Source organism: Phoca vitulina, unplaced genomic scaffold, assembly GCF_004348235.1.
Source record: "Phoca vitulina isolate PV1807 unplaced genomic scaffold, GSC_HSeal_1.0 scaffold37, whole genome shotgun sequence".
Classification (NCBI taxonomy): Eukaryota; Metazoa; Chordata; class Mammalia; order Carnivora; family Phocidae; genus Phoca; species Phoca vitulina.
In genome coordinates, this window is record NW_022589740.1 from 18859635 (window position 1) to 18884882 (window position 25248).

The following is a 25248-nucleotide window of genomic DNA, read 5'->3' on the forward strand; positions in this document are numbered from 1 at the left end:
CTGTTCTGCAGTAAAATTTCACAAGTAAAATACTGCCCACAGAGCCAGAAACAGCCAGTTAAGAAAAGTAAAGCTAGCTTGTTTGTACATGTGTATCAATAAATAAGCATAAAGATCTAAATAAATAAGCATTACCATTTAGTGGTAATTTTTAAGAAAGTCTTTTATAATGGTTTAAAAATCAGTTTTTCCTTTTGGACAAAGTGGAGATAACTTTAAGTAGAGTATCTCAGAATCAAAAGGCTCAGATTGTTGTTAATCACAAACATACAATTTTTTCTTCCTTTTGTAAAATAGCAAATGAGTAGGACAAAGGCATGTGGAAGTAGGTAGAGGAGTAGGGGGGAAGAAGAGACACGACGGTTGTGCTAATTCCCAGGGGCGGCACTACTCCAGTCTTACTGTAATGAATGGTTTCTTTGTAAACCATTCAGCCTAGTGGTCTTCTGAAAGGGAATGTATCGTATGAATTTTAGGTTAAGATTGAGGAGCGCAAAGGGGATGTTTGCTCATTTATGTTCAAAAACATTTCTGGGCAGTTCTCTGCTGCTCACTGTGCCGGGGGCCCCACCTCAGGTAACCCACAGCCTGTAGTGGGAAGTGGCCTTGTAAACAAATAGCCACATATTGATTGCGAGTGCTCTACTCACGGGGTGAACAAAGTGTTAAGGGAACAAAGAAGAATTGAGTGATTAATTCTGCCTGACAGCGTCTGAGCGAGCTTTAAAAGGTGACATTAGAGCTGGTCCTTAAGAATAAGGATTTCAACAAAAAGATACTGAGGGGAAATGGGCATTCTCATAAGCCAGGAAAAAAAGGCTACAGATACAATGAAAATGCACAGAGCAGTGGACAACAAGCTCATAACGCTGAGCTCTAAGGCCAGGGCCCTGGGTTAGGGCGTGGAGGGAAGGGCTTTGGAAACGGCCACGTGCAGAAATATTTTGACTTTTTCCCCTAAGGACAGTGGGGAAACTGTTGGTGGTTTTTAAAGAAGAGTGAGAAGTGGTCGAATCTCTCTTTGGGAAATATGAACCCTAGAAATGTGGAGAATAGACCGGAGGAGGGGGGAACTAAATAGGGGGTTCTGACATCAAATATAGTAGGTCGCGGCTTACAGATGATATTTGCAAGCATGATTTCGATGGAGTAATGGTCACAAAAAAAACCTGGTCACGACGTTGGCTTGGGAATGAGGATTGGAACTCAACAGAGATACATGAAGAAGCTGTCCAATTTTAAAAATTGTTTGGCTTCTAATGTTTTACTTTGGTCTTTGGCCTTACTGAATTCAACGTCTGCCATCTTTTTTGCTATTAAGCTTAAGGGTGAATGAGTAGGGATAGTTTCAGGGTTTGGTGCCTCCGATCTAGAGTATTCATTGAAGACTCTGAGAGAGAATGATACAGGAAGGAAGGGTTTAGAGATACCTACCCCTCTCATTGGGAACCCACTCACTTGTCCTTCCTCCCATCTTCCCCTGACACCAAATTCCTAGCCCTCCTTCCTGCCTTTGGAGCTAGTGGTGGAGTTGCCATCACCACAGTGGACCACTAGGGGGTGATGTCTTGGTAGTGATACTGACCCAGGCATGGGAAAAAAAAGTTCATTGTTTTTCCTCTTAACAACAGGCTTCAAAAGTTTAGTCACAAAAGAAAACGTGGCATTAAGGTTCAATGGAAGTGAAATGGGATATAGAGCCAACAGTTCTGGATATCACACTGCCTCTCATAGTTAATTTAAAAGCCCTTGTAAATGTTGTGTATCTTCATAAATGTTAATTATTACCATCAGACTTAAGATAAAGGGAAAAAAGGTACAAGGGGTTGGTTTTATATGAGAAGAATAAAGTTATCAATGAGGAAGAGCTTTATGGAACAGTTTCCTGAATTGATTTAGATGCAAGGCAAAGAGATATTCTGGTGGTGATTCTTTGTTCTTCCTAGAACTTGTTTTCTCATCTCCAAATGTTCTTTCCACTGCCCAGCCTGGGTTAATTTAGCACTCAGAGCCCTGCGCTGGTGCCCTGCTGAGGGGCTTGGCTTTTCTGGCCTTTATGACCCACCCTCCACAGGTCAGCCCTGCTCCCTCTCTCACACCTCACCTTAATGTTGAGTTGGCTCGTGTTTGGTCTGTCTGGAACTGAGTCACTAGCCAATTCATAAGGTTGCTTCCAGTTTTCATTGACGCTTTCTTCACTTCCTCATAAATGATTTTAAGCTCTCATGCTGTTTCAGTGTGCCCAGTAGTAATCCCCCTGGCCTCAATGGCAGACAGACGCATTCTCTGTGCTTCAGTGTTTATTTTCAGTGTGTAGGCCTCCTCCAGTTGGGAGCTCTTTGGAGGAGCAGAGATGATGGACATTGCCTGAGCCTGTATGGCCTGCTCCGACTATGGTCCCAAGAGGGAGGGACTATCTTTCCCAGTTACCTGGTCCTAATGGGGGTTCCAGGGTTTCCAGAGATAAAAGGGAGCAGGCTCATGAAAACTGTCGGAGTCAGAAAGGAATAAAGTGAATTTTTGCAGGTGTTTGGTTTTTGTTATTTTTATTTGCCACTCTGAATCTTCCATGCCCTTAAAACAAGGGACTTAGCAAAATTCTGTAGATAGGACCTTTGTGTCACATGATCACCATTTGGGGGTTACTTAAATTCCCAAAGAGTACCTGTCTTCCCTTTTTCTTTGAAGAATTACTAGTTTCTCTCAAGATGGACTCTAACATATTCAGTGTCTCTGTACAAGCTTAAGTTACTGCCTTCCCATCAGCCAGCGAACTTGGGGCGGAGCGGGGTGGGGCTTGCCTTTTCCTTCCTTCCATTTTCTCTTCTCTCTGCTTCCTTCCTCACCTCTTTGAAGCTGCTTCACCAGTGTAATCTACATCTCCTTGGGACCAGACCCATTCTGTCTTCTGAATTTGCTATTCCTTGCCTTCTTTTTTATTCCTTGGCTCCCTCTCTGGTCCTGTCTCTATTTCTTCTTTCCTCTTTGTTCCTTTTTTCCCCTCATTCCCTTTTCCTGTTTTTCCTGGTTTTCTGTCTCCACCTCTGTTGCCCTCTTCCTTTTACCTCCTCCTTTCTCTCCTGTCTCCTCCTAACAGTTTTGCAGGTGTGCACTAACGAACAGAAAGGACATGAAGCCTGAAAAACCCACGGTTAAGTGGGTGGTCATTTCTCAACCCTGCTTTCTTTTCTAATTCCAGAGCTCTTCGGTATCCCCGTCAGCCAGTTTCCGAGGTGCCGAGAAGCACAGAAACTCCACAGACTACTCCTCTGATAGCAAAAAGCAGAAAACTGAAGAAAAGGAAATTGCAGCTCGTTATGTAGGTTCATCCACCTTTGCTTTGGGGGAAGCCAGTTTACTCTGCTTTTTATCAGCAGCCATTTTACCCTTTGACTATTACCAACCAAAATGAGAACATAGGAGGGAAAAACATCTACTAGGAGAAAAAAATAGTGGTTGCGTTTATAGCTGTGTCTCAGTTGGCCAGCTGAAGTCCTCTGTGGGTGCAGGTCAGTGCGTGTGTGTATGTGAGTCGGAACAGAGTGCTTTATCTGGCAGCTAATAGAAGATGTCGTGGGTGTCCCATAATACCCCTTCTAGAGGTGTATTTGCTTCCCTCTGTGTATTTCAAGGTGGTTGAATTTTCTGTGGTCAACTAGAAATGTTAAGGAAAAATGTAAAATCATAGAAAACCTGTTAAAATGTCTGAAATGAATTTGTGCTGAGGAATAAAGCGAGTTTTGTGGAGTATAACTTGCAGAGGCATTCAGATGTGTCCCTAGCCTGGGTTGAAGCTCATTTTCCTTCAGTGACTAACCCTTCAGGTCACATAGTGAAGGGAGCAAGCTGGATGGGACTGGGGTGGATGCAGACAACAACCCCCGCTCTGCTTCCTGTGGTGATGCCCCGCAAGACTACAGGCCTCAAAAAAAGCAGAAAGTTTGGATTTTTGTGTGACACCTCCCAATTTTAAAATGGTGACTACTTAACCCAGTTTTTTAAACTGAGCGAACAAATCACACCCAACCGTAGGCTGGATTTAGCCCGGACATGCCAGCTTCCACCAGATGCTCTGGAGTAACAAGCAAGCCATAAGCTTCAGTTTTTTTACATGGTAAAGTGGAATCATCATATTACCTACCTTGTAACATCATTATGAGGATTAAAGAACATAGTACATTGTAAAGTGTTTAGCACTATTGGGTGCAGTTTGTTTTTATAAGATATGAGGAATTAGTCTGAACTTATCCAGGGTAAATCTGGCCTTTGTGCGTTTGTGCTGGGGGAGGAGGTAATGCTTGTCACTTGTCAATGCAGGACAGCGATGGCGAGAAGAGTGACGACAACTTGGTGGTTGACGTTTCTAATGAGGTATGTTTCTGGCTCATTCAGCTTCCTGCTCTTACCCACTGTAACAGTGACTAGCGTCCAGACAGTTAGTATTCAAAATATGTGCTTCGTTTCCAAAGGGACCCACTTTTTATTTACCTGAAAAATTTATGTATTACTGATTTTATGTATTAGTGATCCTTTTTTTATTGCTATTCTTTTCTATAAAAATACAAGTGTGTTTTTGCTATCACCATAAATGCACACCAGACATTATGTGGTCAGCCTGCAGATCTCACTGACAAGTGACCTGTAGATTTGCAGGGTTTTGATTTTTGTTTTGAGTAAGTACAGCTGACCCTTGAATAATGCATGTCGGGGAGCAGTGTTTTAGGGGCACCAACCTCCCACGAAGTTGAATATATGCATGTAACCCCCCCACACACACACACACCCACACCTTTTTTTAAATTTAAGTGTAGTTGTTGACACACAATGTTACATTAGTTTCAGGTGTACAACAGAGTGATTCAGCAAGTCTGCACGTTATGCTGCCCCCCACCCCGTATAACTTTCAACTCCCCCAAAACTTAACTATTAATAGCCTACGATAACATAAACAGTCGATGATCACGTATTTTGTGTGTTACATACTCTATTCTTATGATAAAGACAGCTAGAGGAATGTTATTAAGAAGATCATAAGGAAGAGAAAATACAGTTTATAGTACGATAGTGTATTTACCAAAAAAAATCTGCATATAAGTATACCTGCGCAGATCCAACTCATGTCATTCAAGGGTCAACTGTGCTATAAATATCTTTGACCTCAGTACCAAGTATTTTCTTCAGCAATTTGGTACGTCTTTTATTATCGATTACAGAACATTTTGCTCCATGCTTTCCGCTAGAAACGTCCACACTCAAGTACTCTAGCATTGTGAATGTGCTGTCTGCATTAATGCCCTTGATGTTCCTTCGTAGGATCCATCTTCCCCTCGAGGGAGCCCAGCACACTCCCCGAGAGAGAATGGCCTGGACAAGACGCGCCTGCTCAAGAAAGATGCCCCCATCAGTCCAGCCTCTATTGCGTCCTCCAGCAGCACTCCTTCCTCCAAATCCAAAGAACTTAGCCTTGTAAGCTGTTCTTCATCATCTTTCTTAGCCTTGCCTGTTTCAAGATGATTGGCTTTGATTATTTTTAAATTTGGTATTTTTCACATTTTTCTATAGGACTCTTATTTCCAAATATATGTATACATTCAGTATTCAAGTTTAATTGACAAAAATACTTTGGGAACACAATGGGTTTACTGACTTACCGGTGATGTTTGTTTTATGAGTCTTTTTGCAAGGATGGGGGAGGGATATGGGGAAATTGAGTGAAACGTGTCTCAGCAAAGATGAAGAAATACACATTGGGCTTACAGAGATGGTTTTGTCACCTATGGTTTATGGTAAATTTAGTTTTCGGCTGGGATGTGATTTTGTTGCTAGCTTTGTTTGAATTACCAAGCTATATATGACTACAATAATTTTCCCTTCCCATCTAAGAAATAATCTGTCATTTACAAAAGTCTACCTTGACTCACACCACAAATCACAAATGCAAAAATGAAACTGCTTGCAAGTCAGGATAATCTCCCCATATCCCCTTCTTCTCTGGCTCTGTAGTTAATTGCATTTTTGTGTGTATGTCTTGCTTTTTCCTCACCAGTTATTTCCTTGTAACATAACATTTAAAAAAAAAAAAAAAGACTCAGTTTTCAAATAACCTTCTGAATTCACACCTGAAGGAAAGAAAGTTCCTCAGTTGGTCTGCGTATTAGGGGGATGTGTCTGGCATGGGACTACATTAAGTTTTTTTCTGTTGTTCTCTCTTGGCCTTCTCGCCTTCTTGTATTGGCAACTCCTCTGTGCTGATCGGGGCATGGATCTGTTCTATGGGGACCCGTTAACCGGAAGCCTCTTGTGACATGAACAGTCCACCAGGAACCCAGCTCAAGCAGCCTTAAATCAAAGCAACCAGCAAGTGTTTGGTCACAGGACGTCATGATTTGTCAGCCTCTGTCTGACTCAGACCCAGTTTCCTGGAAATCATTTATTCTACGCTAAATTCTGCTTCAGTTTATATCCTCCTGAACGTTGGTTTTGTGGTCTCAGGGAACTCTGTTTGTTGGTTTGTCCTTTTTAATTAGGAAAATAAAGGCCCAACCTGAAGAACTTTTTCCATTTCTTTCTCTTTTCCTTTTGACTTGCCTTTTTAAACGTTTAATATCATTATTAAAACTGTGTTCTGATTGCCACTCTATTCTCTTCCATCTCTTGTTAGAATGAAAAATCTACTACTCCTGTTTCCAAGTCCAATACCCCTACTCCACGAACCGATGCACCCACTCCAGGCAGTAACTCCACTCCCGGATTGAGGCCTGTGCCTGGAAAACCACCGGGAGTCGACCCCTTGGGTTAGTAAGAAGGGTTTTCTGTGTATTTATGCTTCATGGTTTTAAAGACATTAAAGCAATTTAAACAGTGCATTACCGTAAGAGTAGTAATAACCAGCCTTGTAAAGCTGTTAGAGTTACTTATTTAACCTGAACCAAACGCCTTGATGATTTTTGAGAATATTACATTAAGCAAATTTGAGCCCCGGACACTATTTTTCTTTAAGGTATATGTTAATGCCTTACTTCCTTACTGTCTCCCGTGTTCTTGGTTTTTCTGTTCTCCTTTCATTTTGGTCTGTAGCCTCAAGCCTCAGGACCCCGATGGCAGTCCCTTGTCCATATCCAACCCCATTCGGGATCGTGCCCCACGCCGGGATGAACGGGGAGCTGACCAGTCCCGGCGCCGCCTATGCCGGGCTACACAACATCTCTCCGCAGATGAGCGCGGCCGCCGCCGCTGCTGCCGCGGCCGCCGCCTACGGGAGATCGCCGGTGGTACGTTTGTGGGCCTTCGAGAAACCAGCCCATGCCATGGCTCACAGGATCGCCAGACGTATTTTTGAACGTAGTATATGTAATTTGAGGTATTTGTAGAGGGACCCGTCCTGTCTGTAAATTAAACTACACACAGTTGTACGGTGAGATCCATTTCCTTTTCTAAGGAGAGGAAATGTCCTTGTTATTTTAGGTTTACTTTTACTTTTAAACCTACAAGAGCAGAGCAAACGATCATGAATGTAGTGAACCCTATGTTTCCATTATAAGCTTCAAAAATTATACAAATAATTTTTTTTCGTGTATGTTACCCCGAAAATCATAAACATCCTGTCTTTTCATCAGTAGATATGTCTGTCTGTCTATCTCTAAAATCGTATTTAAAGTCTGTGTTCTCCCAAGACCTAGAGAGGTATTCAGTAGGCTGAGATGAGTTAATGTAACTGCATATGTTTTTGTTGTTTTGCTTGGGAAAATTGTAGGTTGGATTTGATCCACACCATCACATGCGCGTGCCAGCCATACCTCCAAACCTGACAGGCATTCCGGGAGGAAAACCGTGAGTACCCCTGAGCCTCATGCTCACCGCCGTGTGCCAGACCCTGGGCCCTTGCCGGCCCTCTCGGCTGAGCACTGCTAGGCAGCGGGGGGGATTTCCTGGAGCTCAACGGTTTTTTTTTTTTTTTCGTTGCAAAGAATTTCCATTTTCTCTTCGCACAAGGAAAGAAGTAATGAGGTGGAGTTTTGTATTTTCAATTTAAAATCTTGAGCTTCTAATATGGAAATGCAAATTACTGAGGCATCTGCAGCAGTCAGGTCTTCTCTACGTCTGTTACTGAATTCTTTTGTTGCCTTGAAAAAAACCGTCTTATGTGCAAACCTGGATGCTCAAAATTTGAGCGTGTTGGGAAAAAACGTGCCAAACTTCAAAGGCTGTGAGAAGAAAGAAGTGTGGTCTTATGCTCAGTTGTGTTTGCGGAAAAGGTGGCTTTGCTCATTTGGCTTCTTGTCCCGTGAGCTGGATATTTGGAGCGTCTGCATTCACAGTCCCCTTGAGTTATGAAGGCAAGATGCACACATCAGTTTTTCCAGCCCCTTCTTATACATTCTAATCTCTCACCATATTTCGTTCCATATCCTTCATTTCAGTCCAGCGCACCTTTTTATTACTACCTATGCACGGTTCTCTCTGCTCTCTGGCTTCATCTTCCCAGATACAAAGACTTGACTACAAAATAACCCGCTCTTCCCTTAAAATCCCAGCTTCCTCTCTCCTCTGTTTGGGAAGCATCCCGCAGACCCTCCCTGCCTTATTAGTCACGTGTGTGTATTTATGCTCCTGGCTCTTTCTGCTGGCATCCTGTCGCCACACATGCTGTACCCACGCTGCTTCTCCAGGCTGGTGCTTCCTCCCAGCCCTCTGCTACCCACACTTGACCCTCAGTAGCCTCGAAGTCCCTTCCCCCAGAGGCTTCCTTGGTGGCTTGGCTGCCTCGGGGCATTTGCTCTTACTGGCCCTTCCTGCAGTACTTTTTCTGTGGCTTATTGTCTCACTTCAAAAGTGTCTGCTAAAATGTCACTTATTAGAGCATTCTTCCCTGCCAGCCCGATCTAAAAGAGCATCCTTCTCTCCCTTCCTCTCCTTATTGTTGTTCTCTTCTACTGCCTGCCTTTTTCGTACTTGTCTGTAGCCGTGATCGGCCTCTCCCTGCTTGAATGTAAGTTCCATGAGAGCAGAACAGAACTCTCTGCTATTCAGTTATAGAAGTAGCTCCGCTGCCTAGAGTGGTACCTGGTTCGTAGTTGGTGCTCACAGTACATACTTTTTAAATGAGTGAGAAAGGGAGAGAGAGCGCACGCGCAGTAGAGAGAGCATGCAGGTGAGCCAGCCAGTCTCTCTCTTCTCTCATCTCCCACTGCCTATTTATTCACTGCTGTACACTCAGGCGCTTAGTTGTCACCGTGTTATTTCTTACATGTAACTTGTTGGGTAACCTCCTTCTGTACAGATCTGTGCTAAACTTCCCTGTTGCATCAAACACAATGCTGGCTCCATAGCCAAGTTGCTCCGTAAATATTTGACTGATTAATAAGGGAGGCAAGGCAAATTAGACTTTAAGTTCCCTGCGAATTGAAGGTATAAATACCCATTACCATAAAATTCTGTGTACTTGTGTGTGTTCTGCAAATAGTTGTTGACTGACTTACAAGTCTTGTTGACCAAGAACTCTGATGTATTTGAAGGTGAAAGTTTGGTCTCTTTCAGGCAGTGACTAAATAACAAGGTCATAGGATTAATCAAATAACTCAAATACCTATGAGTTCCATACGAACCTGTGGGGATGGAGAGCTTTCCTTAGGGAAAAGGTATTATCCCATGTTCGGGTACTGCCTAGTTACCACTTGGTTAACTAGCTGTTGCACCAGAGCTCTGGTATAAGCACTAGAGCGGTAGAGCTGGTGCTTCTCATCTCAGCTACTGCTCGGGGGCCACAAGGGGTGAAGAGAGGTGAAGGGGTGTTAGGTGCCTATAAAGAAGAATGACAGTCTTGGTTTAGCTTTGGGCCAACTGAACCACTGTCGAGTTAGAGCTGGTCTGATTCAGGAGGCACTTCTGAGCCTTGAGCTGGACTCTCTTCCTACCCCTAGTCTTGATTCTTAGCATTATAGACTTGTTGCGATCCTTTGGGGAAGGTTGATGAGTTTGAGGATGGTTGCAAATTTTCGTTCCGGGAGTGATAGAGCCACATCTCATGCAGTTGGCAGATGACATTAGGAATCCCAGAGAGAGCATGGTGTGGTCGACAGTGAGTTCCGGAGTGTGACAGATCAAAATTTGAGTTTTTACTCTGCCAATTGACAACTAGAAGACAGTTTCTTAACTTTGTGAGCTTCAGTTGGCTCATCTGTAAACCAGGGATGGAACCTCCCTGACAAGCAGGGCGTAAGGGTGAGATAAGATGTTACATGTTTAGTCCCGTGTTTGGTGTATGGGGCTCTTTAAGTAACCGCAGCGTCATTTCCAGCTTAGCTTTGCCCCAGGGCATTCATTATCAGGCTTTCAGCTGCTTACGCAACTGAACTGAACTGCATTTCTGTAGTGGGCAGAAAGGACCCAAGAAAATTAGATTGAGTAAATTAGTCTCCAACGTTCCTGTCATTGGTGTGTCTTATACAAGAGGGCGTCAAGAGATGTAAATTCACATTCATTTATGCATATAGGGATAATATATTTTTATTACAGGTTTTTCAGAAATGATTATAACAGGTGGCTCTTCAGATCTTAAGATACAGAATTGTGAAACTTCATCTTGTGCGTGTTCCGACAGAAACAACTATTTTTTTTGTGCTAGAACATAAAACAAAATCACCTAAAGGCTTCCCCTACCACATACACAAAGTAAACTGCCTTTCTCCAGAAAGATTTAAAACAGCTGTGTATCTCTGTCCTAATTATTTTTACAGAATGAATTGCTAGATGTTATCAAAAGTTATAATTAAATGCATGTCAACCAACTAATGAATAAAGTAGCGTTTATTTAATAATTCACACTGGGGCTTCTTGTCTATTCTGGTGAATTAGCAAGAGTTCCACTCAATTTGTAATTGGAATGACAGCATAGTTTAATTTCAACATAAGCCCAAAATGGACTTTTTCTCTCACCTGTTACTTTAATGAGACATCTATAAATAGTGTAAAACTATCCAATTAAAACCATAGTACTAATTATATTATGGGACATGGCATATGGATGCAGCCGTGACAGAAGAGCTCAGGTTTGTTGGTTTGGGGCTGCTCACAATTCCGAAATTTCTCCCTGTTCTGTTTGTTTTTATAAAGCAGGATTTTTCAAAATAGGAACAATGCTTGACACACAGCAAGCCCTTAACAATTATTTGTTGCTTGGCTGACCTACTAGTGGGTTCATATGCTACTTAGAACCTGATTTTCTAGCATACTTTATAAAGTACAATGGCCAGACCTTTTATTGTGAATTCAGGGTCTAGTCCCATCTCGTCAGACATTGAAAACTTTGGAGAAAGTGTTGCGAAGTATGAGAAAGATGAGTGCAGTATTACAGAACTGGGCCTTTTAGAGCGGGTAAATGAGGTCGGGGTGGGAAGGCCAAGGATCTTCTTTAAATATGCTGAGTTTTCATCAAAAGATGATGATTCAGATAAAATAGCATCTTCAGTGCACATGTTTTAAAAAGAGCGATTTGCAGATGCCTTGATTGTGTGAAGTGTAGTTCTGTCACAGAGTCCTAGCTGTTTCTGTTCTCTTTACCACCTTCTTAGAGAGCTCTCAGTGCTTTCACCTCCTGCGCGCACACATGCTTGCGCGTGTGTGTGTGTGTGTGTGTGTGTTTCGGAAGAGTGCACGTCACTGTATTCTCTGGTTCCCTGACCCTCTCCCTCCAGCCCTACAATAGTAGTTATTTGCTGGACATCTCAGATATCTGGAGTGTGTATTACTTGCACTTCAGAGTCATCATATCGTGATGCTTCTTCCCCAGACTAGGTCTTCTCCCACATTGCCCATCAGGACTATTGGTATTTTCGTCCTTGTTTCCTAAGCTCAGAAACTCAATAATTATTGGCTCCTTCCTCACATCTCATTCGTTAAGTCCTGCAGAATTTTTAGTGTCTTCCTTGACCTAGCCTAGTTCAGGTCCCCCATTACCTTGCGTCTCGATTATTGGAATAATTGTCTCTTTCTCCTCCTACCCATTGTATTCTTTGCGATCAAATGTATTCTGTCAGTTGCCCCAATAGTGTCCTACCTATTCTCCCTCCAAAAACCCTTTAGTGAATTCTGTGGAGTTCTCAGGCTGGCATTGTAGGCCCTCCCTTTCTACAGCCCTCCCTTTTCTAGCAGATAGATAGCAATCTGTGTGTGTGGGGGGGGTAGTATAAATGTATATATTCCTGATACATTTGATCAGACTGTGCTCAGGCCAGCCCCTCTAACCACTTAACCACAGGGTCGTTATTGAGTAAATGAATCCTTGGATCAAAACCAGTCCAGAAATTTCCATTATTGTACCCCATCCTTTTAGAGCCCTTGCTCTCTGCTGTTTCTGCACCCCCCCCCCCCCGGAATTGTTTTTCCGTGTTCCTCCCTCTTCGGTGAGATTCCCTCCATTCTGCAAAACCCATCTCTAGTACCATGTCACTATTGAAACGTAAGCTTTGTCTTTTCTTTTTGAACCACCACAGAACTTCTACTTTTCATCTTCCACCTGGTACCGTGGCCACTTCTGTGCTTTTCTCATCACACTTGCTAGATTAGAAGCCACTCGGGGGCAAGGCCAGTGCCGTACCTCATTTTGTATTCTTAGCATGATGTCTGTATCCAGGCGTGTGGCTAAGAGGCCTTACTGATACATTTAATCCGGTAGAAAAAGAACAGTTCTTCAAGCCTGGGTTTCTGATTTCTAGAAAGGTTGGCTTTCGTTACACATTCCAATACACCTTGCCAACTACACATCAAAGTTAGTTGAAATCTGATAATCTACTAGAGTTTTATTTTTTCCAGTCCTGAGTATCTTACATGTACCAATAGCAAACAGAGGACCACGTTATAGCCTTAATGCAAGTAGGCTTTTGACGTTCTTGTTAAAGGGAGTTCCAGGAACACAGTAGGTGCTCACAGAGTGGTTGTGGTTGAGTTGAAGAATGTCCATACCAAAAACCTCGAAAGAAATCGTGTGTCTGGTTTCTTAACTATTTAAATTCTCAATGCTCTTTAAAAACCACTTAGTGATACTAGAGAGGAGAGGAGGGATGGCTTTTCAAGTAAATTATCATTAAGAATGTATAACACCATCTAAACTTGGAATAACCTTCTTCTCTCTTCCTTTAAGATTTAGTCCTCATGACCTCTTTAATTGCTAAATCAATTAGCCTTTTCCTCCATCGTCATCCCTCAGAGTCTCAGCCTTTCTCTGCAGGCGCTGCTGCTTTCCCCTCCTTGCCTGTTGACACCTGGCTTTCTCCCATGGGGACCCCTCCACCTGCAGCTCTCTGAGGGGGCGCCCCTTCATTTGTTTCATATCCTGAAATCCTCAGGGCCAATGATGGGGTGATAAAGGCTGTATCATCCCCTCCCCACCGCCACCAGTCTTTTCTAGAACTGAACTCCTCAATATTTTTGTGAAAACTCTGCCCTTTCAGGCTTGTGTCATTGGATTCTACCCATCTTTACAAACCTTGTTGGGGGATTTCCCGCTTATTAAAGCCTTGACACTTGGCTTATGGTCTGCCTTCCCTCAGAGCCTGCCATCATTCCGGGTGACTCTGGTGTTCACAAGGTCAGCCCCCAGTAACCTCGTCTTGGGGCTTGGACCACGTCGACTGTAGCTGTCCTTCTTGCCTTCAGTTACCTCTTCACAGGCTCACGAGGAAAGTCTCATCCCTGCCCTTCACTGTGTCACTTCCAGAACCCTGATGTCCCGTCCAGCGCAGCCTTCTCTCCTTCTCTCCTTCCACCCAGCCAGAGTGAGCTTTTAAATTGCACATCTGTTTCAGCTGTCTCACTGTCTCCCAGGCCCAGCCCCTGGCTTCTCCTCTCGATTACTGCACAGACCTCCTGTCCAGTGGTCCTTTTCCTGTTCTGCCACCTAGAACCCATTCTTCACCCAGCAGCTAGAATGACACTTAGAAAACATTAACCAAATCCTGTCCCTCCCTGCCCAGAAGTCCCAGTGACTTCCCATTCCACCCAGGATGGTATCCGCATTCCTCCTCTCAGGCCGCCAGGCCCTTTTTCCTGCTGCCCTCCGTCTGTCTCCAGGCTGCCGCTCTCCACTGAGTGTGCATTTCCGTTCTCTCTTGGTTCTGTTCTAGGGACTCTGCTTTGTTCCTCTACCTGGCACATTCCACATCCCCCCTCGATGTGTGCAGGGCCTGCATCCTTTCTCCTTGGCTCCGCTCATATGGTGCCTAGACCTGTGTACCGTGTGTGTGTGTGTGTGTGTGTGTGTGTGTGTGTGTGTGTGTCTCGGCATCTGATGGGGATCTGAGGTTACTTACTTTTCTGCTTATATATGGAATCTGCTTTCCCTTCTAGATGTTGGCCCTGGAGGATAGGGACTTTGTCTGCTTTGTTCGCCCCTGATTCCCCAGCACCTAATAGTACCTGGTTCATATTAGGCATTTAATAAATAGTTTCTGACTAAATGGATACTAAGCATTCTGTCTCAGTCTGGCCTTCATATTTGCCATACCCCTCCCCTTCACACCATCTTCGTCTGTATATCGAAGCCCCATTGCCTCACTCTGTCAAATCCCACAGTACCAGGCATGTCCGCTGTTCATCGCATTGACCGTCTGACATTTTTATATTTATTTATGTGAATGTCTCACTAGTGAGTCCACCCCTCTACCCACCTGCCGCCTACTCCCACAGGCTGTAACCTCAGGAGAACCAGGGATATGGGTTTTTTCTTTCTGTTGTAACCCCAGTCATGCTAGTACGGTGCTTGGCACACGGGGGTACCCAAGAACTACGTGTTGAATGGTTGAATCTCTTAATAAGTTGTCAAGCGATTGACTGTCTTCCCCCATCCCTGCACTTCATCGTCTCTCTCGATTGTCCGTGTCTGACTGCTCTTGCTGGAGGTTCCTTAGATGTTAGCGGTCCCCTAGATCCTGCGTCTAGTCTGCTCACTGCATAATCTGCTACAGCATTATTGTTCCTGCTCCCTTAGCTTCCACTGTCACTTCTTAGTCGATAAGCACACATTGTCATTCTAACCTACCCTCTCACCTGAATCACAGCACTCGGCTTCCTGTTGAGTTGTTGGGATTCCCGACTGCCCTCAAATTGAAGAAAACCAGACCATTTAGCTCCTCACATGCATACCTTGCGGTCGCGTGTCCCCCTCACTTCACTAACGTGTCGTGGTCCACCTGAGTCACTCGGGTCCTGAGCCTTAGAGCCCTCCTCCGCGCCTCTCCCCCAGTCACATGTCCAGTGTGTCTCCAAGTCCTATTGATTGGACCGAGGAAATGTCTTCTGCCTCTTGTCTCCCCAGCTTCCACCTCCTTCCCCCTCAGCCATCCGGCATACTGCGTTTCTGCTGCAGGCCGGGTCCATGCCTCTCTCTGTTGTTGATGGAGAAAGAAAAAGCCCTCCACTGCCTGCCACCACATCTTCCCCAGCCACATACTTGCGTCACCCCTCCTGGGGACAGTCGGGGTGATGAGGGCCCCTCAGTAATGGGCTGAATTTTGATGAATGTGGCTAGCCTGCAGCTTTTTGCATTAAGGAACCATAAACGGTTTTGATTTTAAAACTTCCCTGATAGGTCCAAGCTCCAACCCTTTGTGTACCCACAGATGCTTTCCCTTGGTATGTCTTTCGTAAACTTCTTCCTATAAACAGAGCACATTCCAAAGCTTCATGCCAAAGCAGAATGACATAATTTCCGAAATGGGCTATTGCCCATGATAGAAGACAGGCCCGGCTCCCTCCCCCCAACCCCTGCATCACATAGTCTCACTGATGTGCCCTTCCTGACTTCAGCGCCCTGAGAATAGAGATCTCTTGAGGGAGATGTTTGAACTGAAGTTGCATTTTAGAACCAAATGTTTTCATAAGTGTAGAGCTTTCCCTGGAGATGAACTGAAGTTGGAGCCGATGATAGGCACTCACAGGTGGGCCTTTGGGGTAATCCCACAGGATGCCTTTACAGGTCCTAATTTCATTGGGAATTTCTTGAATTAGTGATTGTCAAGTCTGATAGGACTTATTCTGGTGTGTGTGCGGGGGTCACAGCTGTCGTTTTACCATGTAGGCCTAGAGACTCTTAACTCCTTAAAGCTTGATCATTTTGACTTAAAATTGATCTCCATTAGTAAATCACTTGATTGGGGTGAATTCATATACAGGCGGAAATCTCATCACAGGCTTCTGAGTCTTCCAAAGTAGAAAACAGAGCCAAGTTTGCAGAGTGCCCTGAAGGAGTAGGTACTATACTAGACTTTGGATATCTTATGTAATTCTCTGTGAAATAGAGGTAGCATTCTCTCCCTTTTAAAGATGAGAACTGGGGTTCAGAGAGGCTCAGTAACTACTTACGTCACACAGGGGTTAGTGAAGAGTCAACCTGACACTTGATCGTAGATCTTGCTCTGTGACTCTGAAAATTATGTTCTTTCTACTGTACCAGGTAAATTTGACTTATTTGCAAATCATAAGTAGCACTGAAAATGTTTTCTTTTTCATTTCCTTACACTGATCAGTTAACTAACATTTTTCACCTTCCCCTCTTCCTATTTTTTCTCCTCCCCACTACCTTAGAGCATACTCCTTCCACGTTACTGCAGACGGTCAGATGCAGCCTGTCCCTTTCCCCCCCGACGCCCTCATCGGACCTGGAATCCCCCGGCACGCGCGCCAGATCAACACCCTGAACCACGGGGAGGTGGTGTGCGCCGTGACCATCAGCAACCCCACAAGACACGTGTACACGGGCGGGAAGGGCTGCGTCAAGGTCTGGGACATCAGCCACCCCGGCAACAAGAGCCCCGTCTCTCAGCTCGACTGTCTGGTGAGCGAACATGGAGGAACAAGGCTTACACCTTCATTCAGAAAATGGGATGGGATAGTGAGAGACTTGGTCGGACAAGCAACATGTGGAATTGATCCCAAGTGGGCAGTTGTCTTAGGTGGTTTGTGGCCCTTCACGTGGAGACTTAGAGCGCTGATGAGGAGGCATGTCTTTAGTTCCTCAGGCAGACTTACCCCGTTCTTGATGCACGTGCCCCAGTGCAGCTTTCCTGAGCCATGCCCAGTGCGTGGGCCCGGGCTCGCTACCTCTTTTCCTGTCTGATAAGACAAGTAAAGGCCCGGGAGGGTTTCTGTGAGAGTGCGCCTGACTCAGTCTGTCACATGGTGAGACCAGAGTAACGTCACACTTCGCGGGCAGACACTAGACTATCCCCTTGGCTGTGTCTTGGGCATTTGTCCTTCCGTCACTTACAGAACATTCAGGTGGACGTTCTTCCTTAGACCAGCAGTGGAATTTTCGCTGCTGCACGATGTTAGGTCAGTTTCACATACTTGATGTACCCAACTTGCCCGGATCCTCACAAGCTGGGAGGGCCTTTCCCCCTGCCCCGTCCCTTAACACTCCTTAACCAAGTTTTGCCTCCAGTTGATGCTGCTTGATCAGCCGCCGCTGCCCGGGACTGCGCGTGCTCCTGCGTTGGTGCGTGCGCGTGCGTGTGTGTGTGTGTGTGTGTGCGCGTGCACAAATGAGTCAGGCAGCCGGGTGATGTGATGGTGGTGGTGGGAGTTGGGTCTAGATCTTTGCATTTTCATGCTAATTAAGATTAAATATCTCAGCACTAAATTTGTAGATCAAGTTTAAGTACTTCCCTAATTTCATGTAATTTTCTAGCATTAATCCACTTTATCATTGTCATAAGTAAAAATGGCTCATTAAAACAAGGAGGGAACACAATACTTTTATGGATTTCTGCTCTCACGTTAATGCTGTTTTCCTTTCCTCATGAGTGATCTCTTGATGGTTTTTGTCTCGACAGAACAGGGATAACTACATCCGTTCCTGCCGATTGCTCCCTGACGGTCGCACCCTCATCGTGGGAGGGGAGGCCAGTACTCTGTCCATCTGGGACCTGGCGGCTCCGACCCCGCGCATCAAGGCAGAGCTGACGTCCTCGGCCCCCGCGTGCTACGCCCTGGCCATCAGCCCCGACTCCAAGGTCTGCTTCTCGTGCTGCAGTGACGGTAACATCGCCGTCTGGGACCTGCACAACCAGACGCTGGTGAGGTGGGTCAGCAAGATCCCTGCCCAGGGCACGCGGGGGAGCCGATTTTACCGCTCTGTGCCAAAGAGCTGTGTGTGTCTAAAACGGTGAAATAGAATTCTCCTACTAAGAAGTGTTAGGGACAGGCTCCTTTTAAAGGTGCTAGAAACAAATTACTAACGTAAAATCTTACTTTCTGCACTTCTGAACTTAGCAAATGAGGGGTTGTTTTCTTTCTTTGCTTTTTTTGGACATTATCCTAAGCATCATCAATTTAGGTTTTTCAAAAAAATGAGGTCATTTTTACATAATTCATGCACATCGTGTTCTCATGACCTCATGAGCTCGTTAGACGTCTGTAATTTGCCATCTGTGCTTGCTAACCAACCGTCACTGTCGATAGACACTCACCGAGAAGATTCATAGCACAGGGCACTGTCTTCCGTGCCACATGCATCCCACACGTGTCTTCCTTCAGCAGATCGTCACTGAACCCCTGCCACGGGCCCAGGCGTTGTGCTTTACTCTGAAATGGTCTAGATTATCTGTAATCCCACCATTAAGGATGGGTCAATGCCCTGAGATGTCTGGTTAGAAGTGAAATTGTATGGGATTGGTGTTGATAGGTAATGCCCTGAAACGAGTCTCCCGATGTCAGCACCTGAGAGAGCAGGAAGCAAGAGGGGTGATCTGCTGAAGGGTGTGAGAAGGTTGTAATCAAATCTAGCCGCAAGTCAAGGGGAGTATGTGAGAAGAGGCCTCTGCTGACCATCTGTCAGATATTTTGCAGGACTGAGCTCTATGTATGATTCCAAAAACAAAGTAGTCGTCATTTGTTTCATCTTGGGTAAGGCTCTTACAAGGAACTGCTTCTAATCTCTTCTTTTCCCAGTGTCTTTTGTACATTCTTCCAGCTCCTGGGGCAGCTGAGCCACACTGAGTTTCTTTCCATGTGCCTTACGTGAGAGCGTGGCCTGTTCGTTGTCTTGCACGGCCTGCTACGTTTGCGTTGTTGTGCACTGGCGAAATCCGCTCTGCTGCTCCCGTGCGCAGCCCCATAGCTTTTGTAGAAGGGAGAATATAACGTGCCTTACAGCCTTTTAAATCCTTTCCTTCGTATTACAGTGATAAAATAGGTCTTAGATGTATTTTTGATTAGTTCATATACATATCGCTGTGTGTTTTCTTTTGTTTATTTCAGTTGGAGATTTTTTTTTTCCATTGGTTATATCAGTCGTTTTTTGGTATGAGAGTCAGAGTACTTCCTAAGTGTTCAAAAATAAAAAGTGGAGGAAGTTCAACATCTCAGTTAAACCTGAATCTCTCTACGTGTATCCTCTGTTATTTGAATAATTAGAAAACAATAAACCCAAGTGAAATCTATAAATAAGGCCTGCAATGGAACTGATCCCTGAGGAGTTCTAAATTTTTTTTTATTGAAGTATAATTAACATTCAGTGTTATATTAGTTTCAAGTGTATAAGATAATGAATGATTCAACAGTTCTGTGCATGACTCAGTGCTCATCACGATACATGTACTCTTAATCCCCTTCATCTGTTTCACCCATCCCCCCACCCACCTCCCCTCTGGTAACCATCAGTTTGTTCTCTGTGTGAGTCTCTTTGTCTGTCTGTCTCTTTTTTTCTTCGTTTGTTTTGTTTCTTAAATTCCTACAGATGAGTGAAATCATATGGCATTTATCTTTCTTTGACTTATTTCGATTAGCATATACTCTGTATCCCTCCATGTTGTTGCAAACAAGGACTCATTCTTTTTTATGGCTGAATAATATTCCATTGTATATGTATACCACATCTTCTTTACCCATCTATTGATGAACACTTGGGCTGCTTCCATGTCTTGGCTATTGTACATAATGCTGCTATAAACATAGGGGAGCATACATCTTTTCGAATTAGTGTATTCGTTTTCTTCGGGTGAATATCGGTCATGGACTCACTGGATCATATGGTAATTCAACTTTTAATTGTTTGAAGAACTCCACACTGTTTTCCACAGTGGCTAACCGACGAACTCGGAATTGAGTTCACATAAAAACTAACTTTTCAAAGGTTTGCCCTCCATTTTGACATTTCCAGGCAATTCCAGGGCCACACAGACGGGGCCAGCTGTATTGACATTTCGAACGACGGCACCAAGCTCTGGACGGGCGGCCTGGACAACACGGTCAGGTCCTGGGACCTGCGCGAGGGGCGGCAGCTGCAGCAGCACGACTTTACCTCCCAGGTACGGGCTTGGGCCCGGGACACTTCGGAAGACACGGGTTTGTGACACGTATGACAGACGTTACCATGTGACAAACTCACTTTTGACTCTAGGTTAGATAACTGGACGTTGTATTGTTTTCTGTCAAAACACAGTAATATGTATTAAAGGATTAAAAAAATTACCATAAGCTTTTAGCAGGTTTTTCCTTCAAAGACCATTACTCTGTATTCGTTGAATTTTACCTAAGTGATTAGTTAAATGATACTGTGCAGATGTATCGCGTTACTTTGGCATCACCCATTTGGCTGTGATTTCTTCTTGTACAGTTCAAATCATCCGGACTTCCCTCACAATTTCAGTAGTATCCCAGAAGAAGTAGTACCTCCCAGGGAGAGGCAGCGTGTCTTCTGTAGGCACCCTCACTCTGAGCTGTTTTAATCGTAGATCTTTTCTCTGGGCTACTGCCCCACCGGAGAGTGGCTGGCCGTGGGGATGGAGAACAGTAACGTGGAAGTGCTGCACGTCACCAAGCCGGACAAATACCAGCTGCATCTCCACGAGAGCTGCGTCCTGTCACTCAAGTTTGCCCATTGCGGTAAGCCATCGCCCCCGTCCATTTCCTGTCCGTGAGATTCGCTCCGTCTGCCCTCCCGCGGGTGCGTCTGCGCGCTGCTCCTGTGGTTTAGGAGCGTGTCCCTCTTGGAGAGTACATACGTCCCTGCGTCGCTAATGCCGTGTGCCAGTCCACTCACCCTTGTTGTAAGGATAAATGACTCACTAAATCTAGGACAGGGAGCTTTATGTTTCCAGCGAAAAGAAACTCTTGTTGCAAATTAGAACAGTCTTCTGTGAATAGTTTGGTGCTCTGTAAAGCAATCTCTGGGGTCTGACAGAGTACCACGGACAAAACCTTTTTCCACACTCTCTTTCTGTAGGCAAATGGTTTGTAAGCACTGGGAAGGACAACCTCCTGAATGCCTGGAGAACACCTTATGGGGCCAGTATATTCCAGGTAACACTTACCTTGTTCAGCTCCCACTTACTGCATGCTCCCTGCATGGCGGCGGTTTACCCAAACTCTCTGTGTGCATTGTCAGGTTATTAAGGCTTCTAAGTGTCCGAGGAGGTAGGGCAAGAGAGAATACCTTGCCTCAGAGAGGCTAACGTCACAGCCACATGCCGTAGAGCTGGGGGGTGGTCCCCTTTTCGAGCCCAGGGCCAAGACACTGCCCATTGCATTAACCAGCTCTCCGTGCCTCAGTCCCGTTTATACACTAGAGTTTTTACGTCCTCTGTGATTTGTGTGTGTGTGTGTGTGTGTTACGTCTTTAAAATGCTTCTATTTAAAAAGTTTGAGCGTTTTGCCTAAATACTCTTTATTAGTATTGTTATTTCTTTGATTTTTCTTTCCTAAGAAGTGTTATGGAAAAGTTTAGCAAACCTTGATTAATTTCAGAAATGTTTATTCTTATTGACTCAGTGACACTTCGTATAGTGCGTCAGATTACTTGTAGGAGGACCAAATGGTAGATGTGATCAACATGCACGCACACACAGTCTCTGTGCTCTCTGGCTGGTATGTGGTTAAAGAACACTCCTCTTTTTTAACCTACACTTCGGATATTATTTTTTTAGGTGTGTTTTGTTGTGTGTGTGTGTGTGTTTTAAGGAATAACAACAGATTTGCAGTTTTCTTGACTGAGTAGTATTTTGTCATCATAGAGTAGATCAATGCAGTTAAATCCAAAAATACATATATTGAGTGAAAATACTGTGCAAGATAATCAATAGGACAAAAATAGTTGATTCTTGCTGTCGTGAAGTTTATAATTGAATACAACATATATTCTTGGTATTATGGGTCACAACCTTTCTGGTGGTTCCAACCAGGACTAAAAAAAAAAAAAAAGAAATACAAAATCTTAGAGTGGATCTTTTATAGTAAGTTTAAGTGTTGTATCTTATGTGTATACTGGGTTATGAGGTAAAATGGATTAATTACAGGTTACAGTCAAAAAAGTTTGAGAAACACTGGTAGGAGGTTAGCATCTGCATGTCAGGCATTAATTTTTTAAATGTTCAGAGTTCTGGTTAAAATCCGGCGGCGTTAGTTTGTTGAGTACAGTTCAGTTCAAAGTGGACATTGAACCCCTTGTAGTTGGTGTAGTTGAACATGGTATCCAGGACTCTTAAGTATGGAACATTTCTCTAACTGTCAAACTCCTCCCCACTTGGAGATTGCATCCTTTTTTCACACAGGAGAAAATTTGGCTTTCTATTAGAACTAGTTTTACATGCCCAATTTCAAAAAATGTAGTGTTTTCCATGCCATTTTCCACTTGAACTTGGAGGCAACTTGCTGAGGTGGCAGGCAGGTAGAGGTCTTTACCTGTTCATAAGGTGGGAGGCTCGCCCAGGTGAAGTGACGTGTCTGGTGATCTGCAGCTCGACCTCCATTCCAGCCATGTGACTGAGGTGGAGGACGGTTCATGCTAAGAACACTCTGCTCTTCCCTGTCCGGAGAAGAGGATTAGAAACCAGGCCTTGCTTCTTGAGAGCACAGGTGCTTGTCTAGCCGGCTTGCCTGCCACCTGATGTCCCGGGCGCAGGAGCCCGTGGCCCAGCGCCGTGAGGGGCCCCTGGCAGTGTTCTGGGCCGCCCCCGTGTTAAGCGAGTGCCGGGACTGTCTTGCCTGGCTGGCTGCTTCTGTTTGGACAACGGGACACGTTCACCCTTGTCTTTGCTCTGTGTCTTCCAGCCCCGCCTCATGGGTTTTTCTTTCAATAGTTAACATTTGTGTTTGTTTCTTTCCTAGTCCAAAGAATCCTCATCGGTGCTTAGCTGTGACATCTCTGTGGATGACAAATACATTGTCACTGGCTCTGGGGATAAGAAGGCCACGGTTTATGAAGTTATTTATTAAGGACAAATCTTCATGCAGACTGGACCCCTTCTCCTTGTAGCACTTTGTTCTATCATCCTCTTCCCCCTGCATCTAAAACCAAGGATTTCAAATACTCATTGCAGTTGTGGAGTTTAACCCCGTCTCTCACCCCCACTTCCTCCTTGCTATTGAATTGTGAATACTCATTAAGAACCTGTGATACCAAATCTTCAGCTCTCTACTTGGAAGAACATGGAATAACCATACTTAACAGTGACGGAATCTTTAATTATGTATTATATCTGTAATATATTTATTTTGTTTAAAGAAGGCTTTCTAACTTTGACTTAATAAAGCTGTCTGCTCCTGCATTGATAATGAAGATGCGTTGTATTTGATACCCCTCCCCCCCTTTTTTTGCAAAGGAGGGGAAAGGAAGGTTTAAAATAATTGATGAAAAATGTCACTAAATGTAGACTAAGGACTGTATAGAGATGTGAAATGTATAATTACATATGGAAGCAATATGTTGCTGTGTTGTTAGATTTTCTTTGTTTCTATTTTCTAGTTATTTTAAATGTTTGGAAATTTGAACAATTAGAACATGACAGGCCACGTTGTATTCATTTGAGTCTATTTGGACAACTTTAACCAATATATCTATAGCTTTAGATTCTATTTGATAAAAGTAATTGGACTTTTTCTTTTTTTTCTTTTTTGACTTGTTGACAAGTGTCTTTGTAATAAGTTTTTAATTCCTTTTTTTATTGTATTATAGACAGATGAACAAATTAAATTTGGCCTAAAGAGAGAACTTAATCCCTTCTGGATATTTTTGCCACGTTTCTTTGCAAAGGGAGATGTATACCTTTGGGCAGTTTTGTCATTACGAGAAATTATGGGCTATTTTTTGGCATGTTCTTTGGGAACTGCACAGATTCAGGGGAGGAGTCCTCCTGCTGTGCAAGTCAAGCCTTTTACAAAATAAGGACAGCAGAGGAGATTTGCAAGGACCTCCCTCTGAAAACCAGAAAGAATGGACTCTCACCTTGGATGAGGACTTGCTTTCTTTACCTCCGGTTCTTTCCCTGTCTTAGTTGGATGTCCCCGAAATGGACCCAGGCTGTGCCATTGTGCCAGAAACATTGTGTTACCTTTTATGTTGTTGTTGTTGCTGTTCAACTATGATATGTGACTCCTTTTTTTTATTATTTTTTTTGTTTGAATGCTTTAAAAATCTTCTAAGTCTGTGGATCTGCTGATGTACAGTGCCTTTGCTGCTATGGATCAAAATCAAGAGAACTGTGTAGATAAACTTTATTGTATAAGTAGCAAATTACTTAATTTCATACTAGAAATGGATGGATGCTGCAAGTTGAAATGGACTGTCCATTGACGTCAGTTCCTAATGTGGTAGCAGAAAAAAAAAACGGTGTCTTAAGTGCTTAGTGTTTGATGTCATTAACAGTTTCGTAAAACTCTACAGTGTAGAAAGATTTTGATACTAAACTGTGCATTGTACATAGTTCTAATGCATCGTATTGACCACCAGTACTTCTATAATGGTAGATTGTTTGTGCATTCAGACTTTTAAGCATTAAACATAAATAACTTCTAGAATGCTTATTTCTAATTCTTTGTTTGGCTGGCTTTCGTTTATTTTTGGTCTTTGACTATTGCCACTCCCATATACTAAAAATTACTAGCTTCATTCAAGGGAGACTGGTGTTAAAGTCACTTGGGCTTTATTATTATTGCCTTTTTTAGTTTTGTTTTTATTTTCAAGAACTAGAAGGGAGAGCAGATGGAGGTTATCAAGGACAGGTTGCTAGCAAATATTTATCGAGTGCCTCTCTGGCTTGTAAAAATCCTGTCTCAAAAAGTAGTCACGTTACTCAGGTGCTTTAGAGCTGCACTGTTCAATGTGGTTGCACTAGCCATTTGTGGCTATTTAAATTTAACTCTACTAAAATTAGTTGTTTTTTTTTTTAAGTAAGTTTATTGGTCACAGTAACTGCATTTCAAGTATTCAGTAGCTGCATATGGCTAATGGCTACCATATTGGACTACTCAAATTTAGAG

The 25248-nt window shown here is 43.9% G+C and overlaps 1 protein-coding gene across 3 annotated transcripts in view; it reads left to right on the plus strand.

The window, feature by feature from the left end:
- Positions 1–24784, plus strand: part of TLE4 (TLE family member 4, transcriptional corepressor) — a 141300-nt gene extending 116516 nt beyond the window's left edge. For all 3 annotated transcript variants that reach the window (XM_032427663.1, XM_032427664.1, XM_032427665.1), the window contains 12 exons: positions 3200–3319; positions 4318–4371; positions 5314–5466; positions 6662–6794; positions 7078–7271; positions 7754–7830; positions 16579–16828; positions 17826–18073; positions 20153–20300; positions 20727–20877; positions 21218–21294; positions 23098–24784. In XM_032427663.1, coding sequence (XP_032283554.1) covers positions 3200–3319; positions 4318–4371; positions 5314–5466; positions 6662–6794; positions 7078–7271; positions 7754–7830; positions 16579–16828; positions 17826–18073; positions 20153–20300; positions 20727–20877; positions 21218–21294; positions 23098–23205 — 1713 coding nt within the window. In that variant the 3' untranslated portion in view covers positions 23206–24784. The remainder of the gene's footprint in view (positions 1–3199; positions 3320–4317; positions 4372–5313; positions 5467–6661; positions 6795–7077; positions 7272–7753; positions 7831–16578; positions 16829–17825; positions 18074–20152; positions 20301–20726; positions 20878–21217; positions 21295–23097) is intronic.
- The last annotated feature ends 464 nt before the right edge of the window (positions 24785–25248 follow it).